Below are 13,115 nucleotides of genomic sequence, written 5' to 3' on the forward strand. Positions count from 1 at the left end.
GATGAACTCGATCGAAGAAATCATAGCCGAGGAGCTAAATATAAAGTGAGTACATTAGTGCGAGTCAGTAGAGCGAAAGGAGTCTTTGAGAAAGAATATGAGACGAACTGGACGGAAGAATTATTTCGGATTCATCGTATTCTCGAATGGCGAAATCCTCGTGTGTACGAATTGAGTGACCTGTCAGGTGAAGTGATCGACGGGATATTCTACGAAGAAGAATTAGCCAGGGTAAATAAAAACTTACGAGAAGAAGAGTTTATCGTGGATAAAGTGATACGACGCAGAGGACGAGGATCTAATAAAAAATTATTCGTCAGCTGGCGAGGTTACCCCTCTAAATTCAATTCCTGGATACCTGCTTCGAATCTAAAGCTGCTTCTAAACCATGATGGGGGAAGACCGGTTTCTCATGATTCTACCGAGCAATAGTAGCATGCGACACTATCCAGAAAATACAACTACTTCATTTATTACGGAATTGCCTCAAGAAGTGAAGCTGACTAGTTTAGGAGAAGTTGCGCTTACCGAAATTCAATTTCCCTTTAGTTTTTTACACATGCGTCCCGAGGAAGATGCAGAACTTAAATTCATTTCATTACCACGTGAAAATGTTAATACCAAAAGCGTCAAAAAGGATGAAGACCAGCTACCCAAATTCGGGGTTACCCGCATAACTCCGGGTGCTTACGCCACGATGAGCGAACTGTTACAGGCTTTAAACAACGCTAGCTCATTGCTCAAAACACACATTGCTTGACCCCAGGATCCTCATCATGGTGGTAAAGTAAACGCTGTACTGTACATGCGATATTAAAGAATGCAATAGACTTCATTTCGTGAAATTTTCCGACAAAGTAGCTCGTATGCTTGGCTTCGATATAGATAGAACGAAGAATTAATTCATCTTAACTTGTCGAAAATTATGCAGGGGTGTGTAACGTACTATCCCAATACTGATCGTAATGTGAATCCCCAGAAAGCTGGAGAAGAAATATTTTACGCTTTCACCATGTCAAAACGTAAAATTATGTCCGATGAATCAGATAGTGTGGTGCGGAGTGTACCTGATAAACTCTTTGTTTATTGCAATATTTGCGAGTCCTATATAACGGGAGACGTGCATTCTCCTCTTCTCTGAGTGGTTCTCGTCGACTACAATGATGGTAAATATGTCTACGGACGTAACATGGTGAAACATTTTTCGCCATCGAATTATATTCCATTGCGATTAACATGTTTCCGCACGATCGAAATAGATATAAGAGATCAGGTTGGCGAAAGAATGCCATTTGAATTTGGGACGTTGATAGTTACATTACAATATAGACGTCAAGATTAGAGATAATTAGAACACATAGATATGACGCGTTATTTAGAATATTAAGAAGCACAATCCGGGGGAAATAGTGGAGGCGAAATTCCACGAATTTTCGTAGGATCGCGATATCAGAGTGGTTACGGTATCGGTAGTTTTCTCGGTGGTCTGTTCAGACGGATATTACCTTATTTGGCCAGTGGTACGCGTGTCGTTGGAAAAGAAGCTCTACGCGCAGGGATTAATATACTTGATGATGTGGGGAATAACACACCATTGAAAGTAGCTGCTGAAACGCGCCTCAAGGAATCAGGCTTAAATCTCAAAAGAAGAGCGGGAGAATACATTAACAATCTGATGAAGGTGTCGGGATATAAAGTTCCTGCGAAAATCGGAAAAGCTCAGTTTCCTTTCAACACGGATACAACGGTAAATCATCTTCACGCAAACATTGGGTCAGTGCCTCTAAATTAAGTAAGAGGAAAGTGACTCGAAGAAACGCACCGGGGAAGAAATCGAGTAAGAAGCTAGCGAAGAAACCCACGAAGACGAAGCGTTCAGCGGGAGAGGTCTCACTAACCGTCGGGTAGTTATCAAGAAAAATATTGTGGCAGACATTTTTTTCTAAACGACAAACACGTGCTTTCGAAAGATGTCTTTTCTTCATACGCATTCCTACGAATGTTTAAAGAGTGAACTCAATCTCTTCACCCTACCGCCTACACAAACCAGTATTGAGAGTTTATAATGGATTCACTACAAACCCGTGTCTTCTCTCACGGACGACGCGCCCGTCGAATTCGTCGTACCCGAGCATGGAGAAGAATACATAGATCTTGCTCACACCATGCTGTCGCTACGCATACGAGTAGAAACGGAAACCGGAGCAGGAGCCGCCGCCGCAAAAGTAGACCCGGTAAACCATATACTGCATTCGATGTTCAATCAAATCGACGTATATTTCAATCAAAAGCTCGTGTCTCCTCCAAACAATGTTTACGCTTTCCACGCTTACATAGAGGCGTTATTAAATTATGCTTCACCAGTAAAAACCTCCCATCTGGCTTCGTGCCTGTGGTACAGCGATACTGCAGGAAACATGGACGCTCTACCTGGAGCGACACCAAGCAATTACGGACTCGACAAGCGAGCCACTTTTGTACAAGAAGGACGAACACTGGATCTCACAGGTCATCTTCACTGCGACGTCTTCAATCAAGATAAATTCTTGATCAACGGGGTCGAAGTGCATATGAGGCTTGTTCGTTCGAAAGATTCCTTCTGTCTTATGGAGGGAAATACTATGTTACGGATACGCATTTTAGATGCTACACTACTCATCAGAAGAACTAGAATAAACCCAGGCATATTACTCGCTCATACGAAAATGTTGACCAGGATTACTGCTAAATACCCCCTCACGAGAGTCGAGGTTAAATCATTCACGATTCATAGCGTCGTCGTAGGAGAGACACTGGACAACATCATTCTTGGACAAATACCAAAGCGCATAATTGTCGGCTTTGTCGATAACAAAGCATTTAATGGTGCCCGGCATTTAAATCCATTCAATTTCCAGCATTATGGAATAAATTTCTTTTCGTTGTACGTCGATGGTGCTCAAATCCCTAGCAGACCGTTACAACCCAAATTCTCTGGTGATGAGATGCTCTACGCCGAGGCGTATCACACACTTTTCTCAGGAATGGGCATTCACTTTTTGAACGAAACTATTTCTATATCCAGAGAAGATTATCCTGCTGGTTATACTCTTTTCGCTTTTGATCTCACTCTTGATCTGTCAGCTAATTGCGCGGGCCAATGGAACCTTGTGAAACACGGTAGTTTACGAATGGAAGTACGATTCGGACCTGCACTGGATTAGGAGGGAGCCCACCAACCGATGCCACCACTGCCCGGGATTGGAGGACACGGCGGGGCACACTCTGACGGAATATCAGGCGTGGACTCCACAACGCCGTGTCCTCGCCCGGGCGGTGATGTGCCGGGAGGAGGAGTTCTCGTTCCCGCGCATAGTCAAGGCCATGTGCGGGAGCGAGGAGGTCTGGGGGGCGGCGGCCTCCTTCTACAAGGACGTGATGTCCAAGAAGGAGACCGCCGAGTGGGAGCGCCGCCCGGGAACCCGCCGTAGGGAGCGGCGGTAAAGGCGGCGTTCCCCGGATATGGGCAGTGAGCCCGAGGTGGCGCCGGCCGAGGAGAGGCCCCCGGTTGATTGGGAGTCCCCTCGGCCGCCTCGGGCTCGTCTCCGTCCACGCGGGGGAAGTCGGGGTTAGTCCGACTTCCCCCTTCGGGTCGCGGACAAAGTAGGAAAGGGAGGAGTAGTAGCCCGTTTGGGGACGGGCTCCACTCCCCCGCCCCCTTCCTTTGGAGGAAAGTTAAGGGGGCGCGGAGGGAGAGTGGATGTCCCCTCCCTCCAAGTAGAAACCAGAAGGCCAACCCGGCCGGGAAACCGGTCGGGGAACCGCGCCCTGGACTCCCTGAGTGGGACAGGTCGTGGTACTCGAAGCGAGGGGCTCCAGGAAAGCCCTGGGGCCTGGGTGTCAGGGAGGAAATACGGGAGTAGTTCCCTTGACTCTCTCCACCACGGTCCGAATGGTAGATATCCCGCAGGGGTTTTAGTCAGTAAGAGTCTGACATAACCTCTGACCCCCCCCCCCAAAGAGTCGGGGATATCCATGGATTTCCTCTGCGTTATAAAAAAAGGTTATATCACAACCAGGGATGAATAATGGAGCAGGAAGCACCTCCGGCATGAGGGGCCCACGATGATCGGCTGCTTGCGGGTAAGCGGGGAGCGAGCTCGTGCAGCCGTGAGGCGTGGGTGCGCCAGCGCTCCACTCCGGGGCTGAGCCGCAGAGAGGGTGGACTTACGAATCGGACGCCAGGTGCTTGGTGGGGTTGACTGCGACCGAGGAGGGGGGAGGTTAGCCCCTCCTAGTTGGCGGCCTGCAGACGACTAGACCCTCCGTGAGCAATTGCGGGGGGAGGGGAACGGGGTAGCCCGGTGAAGGCTAGGTCCTGTTCCCTTAAATCCTACCTCCGATATGAAGGGTGGCGGGATGGGAGGGAAGGGTTTAAGTGCCGCTCTACCTCCTAAGTGCCGATCTCGTTTTGGATCGACTGGCAGTGGTGTTGACTAGGTCTGGCCTGATTGAGTGCTGCACCGAGTACGCGCGGCGACAGAAGTTAAATCTCTCGGTCTCAGGATCGGGGGCGGGCGAGAAGCAGTGGTGGCCCATTCCTCAACCGCCCCCACTTGAAGACTTTAGAAGGCACTTCGATGGGGTTCTAGCCGGTAAGAGTCCGGCATAACCACCGACTCCCTCCAGGGTTGATGATATCCATGATGAATTTCCCCACCGTTACCAAAAAAAGGTTATATCACAATAGGGAAAAGACAACCCAATGTAAAAACCCGGGGATGTCGAACTTGTTAGCACGTAGTGGCACATGACGATTGGTGGTCTGGGTGAACACCCGAAATCTGCCACATGGGTTAGGCCGGCCAGGGTGGGACTTCATGCGGGGATGAGGCCGACGCATAAAGAGATAGGGGAAGCGTGCTTACTTCCCTCTTCTCGGCGTCGTTGTCGCATGAGTTCCTAATGGGCGTGGGAATCGGCTCTGACGATGGGGCAGCTCCCCAAGCTGGGGGAACTCCCTGCTAGGAGTCCCTCCCTCTGCACTAGACCAGAGGGGCCCGTGTCCGAGCCGGCCAAGCCCGGTATGAATGAGTGTGTCCGGAGGGGGGACGGCAGTGGCACGGAGTCCCGCGTTGCTGGATCCCTAGATTCGCACTGGGGAGCCGCGCCGCGTCGTCGTCTCACCTTCGAAGGGGGACCTTCCGGATGCCAGGGGTGTGTCCTGGCCGGACTCGGGGCCCCGATTGCAGTTACATAGCACCGGGGCCCCGACCCAAGTCCCTTCGCAGCGCCACCCGGGGAGGTTTTAGCCGGTAGGAGTCCGGCATAACCTTGGCCGTTCCCCGAGGGTCAGAGTATCCATGATGGATATCCTCCTCGTCAAAAAAAAAAAAAAAAAGGGGTGTGTCCTGGGGCTTCTCCTTGGGAACGCCTTCATCAGTGTCCCGGATAAAGGGTCCTTGCAGTATGGAAGGATGGACTTCGCCTAGTGCGATGCAGAAGCAGTGCCGGTGCGGCCGATGCTGCAGCTGTGGACCTGTCGGCCGAGCCGTCGCCCTTGTGGCCCGAGGGGACCTATGAGACGCGATAGTGGGACCTTGAAAGGTTTGGTGAGCAAGTTGAATGGTGGGAAACCGTGGCCCCTATGGCCTGAGAAGTCCTGCGGTGCGCGTGTCGGAACGGGACTCCAGAAGGGTTGGTGAATAGGATGAGCGGCGGCGGCGGTGCGGGTGCTGTCATGGCGGGGGGGACTCGCTGGACAAGGTTGCGGGTACAGGACCCCGGGAGCTGGATGTCCCTGTCCCTATGTGGTGCGCCCGGAGGAGGGCTCTCTTAGCTGTGGCACCGTGCTGAGGGAGATCTGTTCGACTGGCCTTAGGGCCACAGGATGGGTTTGGCGGCGGCTGCTGGGGGATGGAATAGGACCCGATCCTGCCTATCTAGGTCTCAGGATCTGAGGCGGGAAACGGGCCTGGCCCCCGCTGCGGCCGTAATGCCGAACTGGTCCCCCGATGGGAGCTGGACCTTAGAGGTAAAGGAGAGCGGGGTAGCCCGGTACAGGGACGGGTCCCGCTCTCTCCTGCACTAACCTGCGGGTTAGACGAGACGGGGGAAGGGTGAGTGTCCCCTTTTCCCCATAGTATTAGTTAATACATGGATGGAGCCCTTCAGGCCAGTTAGGTTGGGGTGTCGAAGAAGTAATAGTAGCCCAGTTCTTTCGGCTCCCTAAAAGATCCTCGTGACGACATTCCGATGGGGTTTTTAGTGGATGCAACCCCCACATAACCGCCCGCTCCCCCTGAAAAGGAGCGGGGGTATCCGTTAGGGATTTTCCCACCGTTAACAAAAAAAAAAGGTTATATCACAATCGGGGAAGGAAAATCCAAGGCCAAAACACGGGCGTTCGGACTTGTTAGCCTAGCTTAGGTAGGCAACCGGACACGGGGGAGGAAACTCCGTATAAAAAATCCGGGCGTTTAGGCTCGATGAGTAACCTCGGAGGAGTAATCTCGGAAGAGGTGATCCACGAGGGAGGCAATTGGACCCGAGGGAGGAAAACCTCGTAATCAAACCCGTGACGATGGGGCCCGCAGTCTGATGCTGTCAGGTGACCTGCCGTCACTCTGGCGATGTTGGACACCCAACGAGGGGAAGGAAAACCTAATATATAAACCCGGGCATCTGGGCCTGAAAGTATAGCAGCATACACCAGACGAAGGGAGGACAACCTACTGCAAAAGCTCGGGCAAGCCGGACTCGAGAGATTGAGGCCGACCCAGGTCTCAGTCATCCTTGCCGGAGAAGGAGCTCCGTAATCAATCCTGGAGAAGGAGCCCTCCGAGATAAAAACTCGAGCGTACGGGCTCGTGAATCTGGAAGTTCAGACACCTGTGCCGCGGGGAAGGAAAAACCCCGTACAAAAACCCGTGGCGATGGGGCTCGTTAGGCCGGCGTCCGTCAAGTGGCTTCTGTCAGTCTGGCGACGTTGGTCATCCAACAAGAGGAAGGAAGCCCTAATGTAAAAACCCGGGGGGGCGGTCTCGTTGAGCCTGGTATAAGTGACCGTCACGGGGAAGGAAAACCTCGGTAACAAACCCTAAGGAGGACAACCATGCGCAAAATCTCCGGGAGTGATTGGGCCGGTGATCCAATCCGGAGAGAAAACTCCGGATAAAATCCGAGTGTTGAGGCTCGCGTCTGGGTGGACCAGACATCCTGGAATAGGGGAAGGATAACCCTAATAGAAAACCCGGGAGCCTTTTGACGGTCTGACCGGGCGTTCGGGCTCGTGAGTCTGGCAGTCCAGACATCCGAACTAGAGAGAAGAAAGAACCCTGACTAGCAAATCCGGGCGATCGGGCTCGTTAGTCTGTAGTCAGACACCGAACGATGGGATGGAAAACCCATTGGAAAAACCCGGGCATCGGGCTCGTTAGTCTGGAAGGTTGCCAGACAATCCGACGAGGGGAAGGACACCCATAGGAAAAACCCGAGCTAGTGGGCTCGTTAGCCTTAGGGAGACCTATTCCGGAGGGGAAACTCCGACATCAAACCCGGGCGAGGGCTCGAGAGTTTGACTTCGTGGGCAAGCGACCGAGGTAAAGGGAAGGAAGAACCCCAATATCAAACTCGAGCGTGCGGTTCGTAAGCTTTGGGGCAACCGCAACGGAGAGAAAACTCCGTACAAACCGGGCGTTCGGGCTTGCGAGTCCAGACATCCGAACTAGAGAGAAAGAAGAACCCTGACTAATAAACCCGGAGAGGATACTCCGAATAAAACCGGTCGTGTGGTTGGGCTCGTTAGCCTGTCTGGCGACCAAACCGGAGAGGCAACTCCGTAAAAAACCGATCGGGTGTTCGAGCTCGTGAGTCTGGTTTCCCAGACCACCGAACAAGGAGGAAGAAAGAACCTCGAAGAACAAATTCGGGGGGTCGGAATCGTCAGCCTATGGAGGTATCCGACCTGGTATGCATGTATGAATGTGTGTGTGAGGGGTGGGGTCCGGAGGGGGCTGGCGACGGCGCAGGTCCTCCAAGGAGTGGGGCTGTGGCGGTGGCGGCTGGGGCCGTCCCCCCTCCAGTGCCGGAGAGAATATGTACGTCGAGTGAACCGGCTCAGGTCGTCTCTGAAGAAGGGGTTTTCCGGGTGGGCTATTTCCTGAGGAAACTCGGGGGTGCACTCATCGGTGTCCCAGTCTTACCCTCGCAGAGGGACTGGCGAAGCTGCAGCTGATGTATGAGTCGCGGTGGCGGCTGCGGCCGATGCTTCTGCGGCTGGGCCCGGGCACGGCGGCCCCTATTGATTGCGCCCATGCGGGGAGCTGGGAAGCCTTCGGGGGCGGCTGTCGGGGCCCGGCTGGGGGCGGTGGCTGCGGCGACGTAATACTTAATCGACACCCAATACTGATGCCCAATGCTTAACCACTCAATATTCAGTGTCTACATAAATAATACAACGAATATTAATGGTTACACCCAACCGACACCCAATATTGTAGTATTGGAGCTTTGAATAGTACCGAAAACGACTATCGACATCAGCGGTGCGTATCAAAGCGGCGATCGCGATGATCTCGCGAGTCGATGACAAGTCGGCGATGCGTATGTGCTACACCGCGACGAACAGTCAACGAAAACAAAGGAGCCTACTTTTCTTTAGAAAAATCTCGGCTTTTGTTGCTGAAAACTTATAAAAGCCAGAGATTGAGCAGCGACGGAGGCAGTAGCAGTTGAGCAGTTGAGCAGTCGAGTTGTTGACTCTGAGTCGTTGAGAAGTTAGCGCAGTATATATTTGTATTCTTTTTGTCTTGTTGCATTAAAGTATTCTTTGTTTTCCTGCATTAAATATTATCAATCCTACAATTCGTATTTACCTCTTATCTTACAATATTGAGTGTCTACACGAAGATAACAACGAATATTGATGGTCACACCCAATTGACTCAATATTGAGAATCTACATCAAAGTTATACCGAAAATTTGGTAATCACATCCAACCGATACTCAACATTGATGCTTAACACTCAACTAACACCGAATGTTGACGGTTAACACTCAAGTTTCATAAACACCCAAATTTTAGTGTTTACACCCAAAATTGAGGGTTTTTTTTTCATAAGGGCAGCCTTTCTTCCTTCCTTCCTTCCTTCTAGATGGAAGACTCGAGATCCATTTATGAAATAAGGTAGATAAGGTAGGTAGGTGAAATAAGGGAGGTAGGCTTTGGAGATTTAAGGAATCCTTCATCGAGGCTTCCGCCAGATAAGGAAGGACAATGAATATAGGTAAAAATCGACATTTTATATCCTTGATTACTCGGTAGAAAGAAATCAAAATAAAAATCTAAGGAAACGATTTTACAGATTTTACAAAACTTCAAGCGTTCACAAGAAAGAGGCAGAAAGTTCTTTTTGATTGCTTTTGTGTACATGACATGCTAAGAGAACAATAAAAAAATTTCCCATTTTGTAGATTTAACTGTTTCCTGTATGTATGTTAAAATTATCATAATTGAAGAAAGTGCGAACAAATGCAACTTTTGGAAAACACAGATTTTGAGTTTCAAAATACATTTCTCTGATTTAAAGAGAAGGGATTTCCATTTCTCTAAACATAATTACGACTGATTGAAATTTGCTTATGTTTTTGACCATTTTCTTGAATCCTTAATTTAGCTAAATATATATTATATATTAGTTAAATACAGTATATATTAGTTGAGTGTAGTTTATTTAGCTAAAAAGGAAAAACATGGAACCGTCCCTCTCCGATTCAGATGAGCTTGAAATATGTTGTAATATAGACTAAAATAAGGAACACATATTTTTTTATATGTGCCTAATCGCATATTTAGAGGATAAAACACCCCTTTGAAGGAAAATTGGTTTTTTTCTCTCGGAGCATGTACCGTAAAAAATATAAGAAATAAAAAAACTCTTTTAACAAAAATTTAATTGTTTGAAGAGTACTTTATAATGGCGTTTTCTGTTTAGAAAAATGCTAAAATATTAAACATATCCCCACCACTCACGAATTTTTTTATAATTGAAAAATTTCGTTTCTACGAAATGAAAAGATTTTTTATTCCGAATTCATCTACGTATGATAAAGCCATTTTCCAATATATGGACTTTTCAAAAAATACGTGGGAACATGTCTATATACCCGTAACGCCATATGTCGCCGCCTGTTCCACGCGATACGTGTATGTAACACGTCTCTTCGAACTTCCGCACAATAAGAGATTGGAAGATAGTACTGATATGCAGAATATATAATCATAAACATTAATCAATCTATGACAACTCAATCTATGATAAATCTATACAAGGTGCACGATTTATCTGAAGACATTGAAATATCTCGAGAACTATGCATTGGATAAAAAAAAGTGGTTAATGAAAGTTGTTAGTCTCGAAGGGGGACATCCAATGATACCAAACTCGACCTCCCACCCCACCCCCTGGGGGTGGGGGTTGGGGGCAACTTTGAAATCTTAAATAGAAACCCCCATTTTTTATTGCAGATACGGATTCTACGCCACAAAATACGTAAATTTTGTCCGAAATTTTTTTTTTATTCGTGATAGATGGCGCTGTAAATAAGCTTATAATACGGCTTATAATAAGCTGTAGTTCGCCATACACCCACAGTGGCGCGTCGAGCAGTTCCCTCTTCGATTCGGGTTCCCATTTGAGATTTGAACGTTACCACCCACCCTACCCCGAGAGGATGGGGGGAATAACTTTTATTATGTTCTTTAAAAATATTGAACAGGTATTTTTTATTTCTCAATCCAATGATCATTTCTGGAGAATTATGGAAAATATAATTTTTTGCGATTACAGCGCCATCTATCACGAATCAAAAAAAAAGTTTTGGACAAAATTTACGTATTTTGTGGCGTAGAATCCGTATCTGCAATAAAAAATGGGGGTTTCCATTTATGATTTCAAAGTTGCCCCCAACCCCCACCCCCAGGGGGTGGGGTGGGAGGTCGAGTTTGGTATCATTGGATGTCCCCCTTCGAGACTAACAACTTTCATTAACCACTTTTTTTTATCCAATGCATAGTTCTCGAGATATTTCAATGTCTTCAGATAAATCATGCACCCTGTATATATTTTCATAGAAACAAAATGTGAGAATATGACTATTGTCGTGCATAAAATAATTAATTTTATTGTTGTTGTCATATATTGAAATGTTTATAATTATATATTCTGCATATCAGTACTATCTTCCAGTCTCTTACTATGCGGAAGTTCGAAGAGACGTGTTACGTATACGTATCGCGTGGAACAGGCGACTACATATGGCGTTATGGGTATATAGACGTGTTCTCACGTATTTTTTGAAAAGTCCATATATCGGAAAATAGCTTTATCATACGTGGATGAATTCGGAATAAATTATCCTTTCCTTTCGTGGAAACGAAATTTTTCAATTATAAAAAAAATTGGTGAGTGGTGGGGTTATGTTTAATATTTTAGCATTTTTTTTAAACAGAAAACGCCATTATAAAATACTCTTCAAACAATTAAAATTTTGTTAAAAGAGTTTTTTTATTTCTTATATTTTTGACGGTGCATGCCCCGAAAGAGAAAAACCAATTTTCCTTCAAAGAGGTGTTTCGCCCTCTAAATATGCGATTGGGCACGTATAAGAAATACGTGTCCCTTATTTTAGTCTACATTACAACATATTTCAAGCTCATCTGAATCGGAGGGGGACGTTTCCATGTTTTTCCTTGTAAGTATATATTATGCTGACAAATATGCGAAATTAAAAAGGCAACAGTTTAGTAGCAATGGAGAATTTTTAATAGCATGGAATCAGGCATGATTTATCGAAAGAAAAGTGACAGCAAGATTTTACCGATTGGTTTATTAATATGAAGAAGTGTAAAGATTGTAATAGAGATTATTTTGAATGAAAATAAATTAAGAAAGCTGTATTGCAAAACTTATGTAGTGATCTATATAAAATAAAATTTAGAGGACAAAAGATATATCGAAACACTTTTATTTTAAAAGCATTATATCAAAATTACCTTTTTGCCATTTATCGCTTTTAGCGAACGACCAGAATTGCACGGAACCAGATGATCTCAATAGTACTTTGCTATTATAAGGCGGTTCTTTGATCTTCTTCTGTCTAGCAGCGTCCGTGAGTTTCGGAAATAATTTGTCGTACTTCTCAGGTATATTTTTTTTGTATACTGTTACCTGATTGTATATTAGTTGTTCACCAATCAGATCGAACTGATTGGCGTCCACAGAGATACACAGGAAACTTTGTCCGTAATTCTTACCAGTTGATGGATAATCGTACTCGGATCTATTTCCAGGAGCTGGATTCGGATCTGCATCCACTTTTTCCTAAGGATATTTTAATTTAAAAGATGTCCCATGATTATATTTAAGATATATATTAGATGATTGTATAAGTTCGTGCCCGATTTAAAGATGAACTTTAATAGGTTAAATTTTAAAGGATGTTGTGTAAAGAAATGTTTTGTAAAATTGTAAAGAAGTTTTATTAATCAATTATATAGTCTCCATTCTTCTCTGCAATTTTCTTCCAATGATCTACAAGCTTATCGATTCCATTTTTAAAGAAAGAGCTTGGTTTTCCTTGAAAAAAAGTTCATAAGATGGTTTTCGACAGCTTCCTCAGACTTAAGATTTTCGCCATTCAAACTATTCTGTAAAGACCGGAACAGATAAAAATGTCTGTCGTGGTGGAAGATGATGCCTTTCCGACTGGCTAAAACCGAACGTTCTTCTCGAATAGTTGCATCGAGTCTACTCAGTTGCTCACAGTACTTGTCCGCGTGATTGTTTCGACGTGTTCCCTGCAATCCCATCAAACACACAGCAACATCTTCAGTGGATGCAGACTTTTGCAGGGTTCTGCACCTTCAGCTGCTTTTTTCCAGATCCTCTTTCGCTGTACGTTGTTATATAGAATCTACTTCTCATCGCCTGTTACCATTCGATTTAAAAAAGGCTCTTTTTTGTTACGTGCGAGAAGAGAAATGACCACATTCATGCGGTTCAGCTTATTCCTTTCAGTCAAGAGATGCGGCACCCATATATGGAGCTTGGAAACGTATCCAAGCTTTTTTAAA

General features: G+C 46.5%; 1 protein-coding gene across 9 annotated transcripts in view; it reads right to left on the bottom strand.

Moving 5' to 3' along the window:
- Positions 1–13,115, bottom strand: part of DNaseII (deoxyribonuclease II) — a 235,264-nt gene that overhangs the window by 97,293 nt on the left and 124,856 nt on the right. For all 9 annotated transcript variants that reach the window (XM_025299392.1, XM_025299390.1, XM_025299386.1 and 6 more), the window contains one exon: positions 12,036–12,363. In XM_025299392.1, coding sequence (XP_025155177.1) covers positions 12,036–12,363 — 328 coding nt within the window. The remainder of the gene's footprint in view (positions 1–12,035; positions 12,364–13,115) is intronic.

Source organism: Harpegnathos saltator, unplaced genomic scaffold (assembly GCF_003227715.2).
Source record: "Harpegnathos saltator strain DR-91 unplaced genomic scaffold, Hsal_v8.6 scaffold273, whole genome shotgun sequence".
Lineage (NCBI taxonomy): Eukaryota > Metazoa > Arthropoda > Insecta > Hymenoptera > Formicidae > Harpegnathos > Harpegnathos saltator.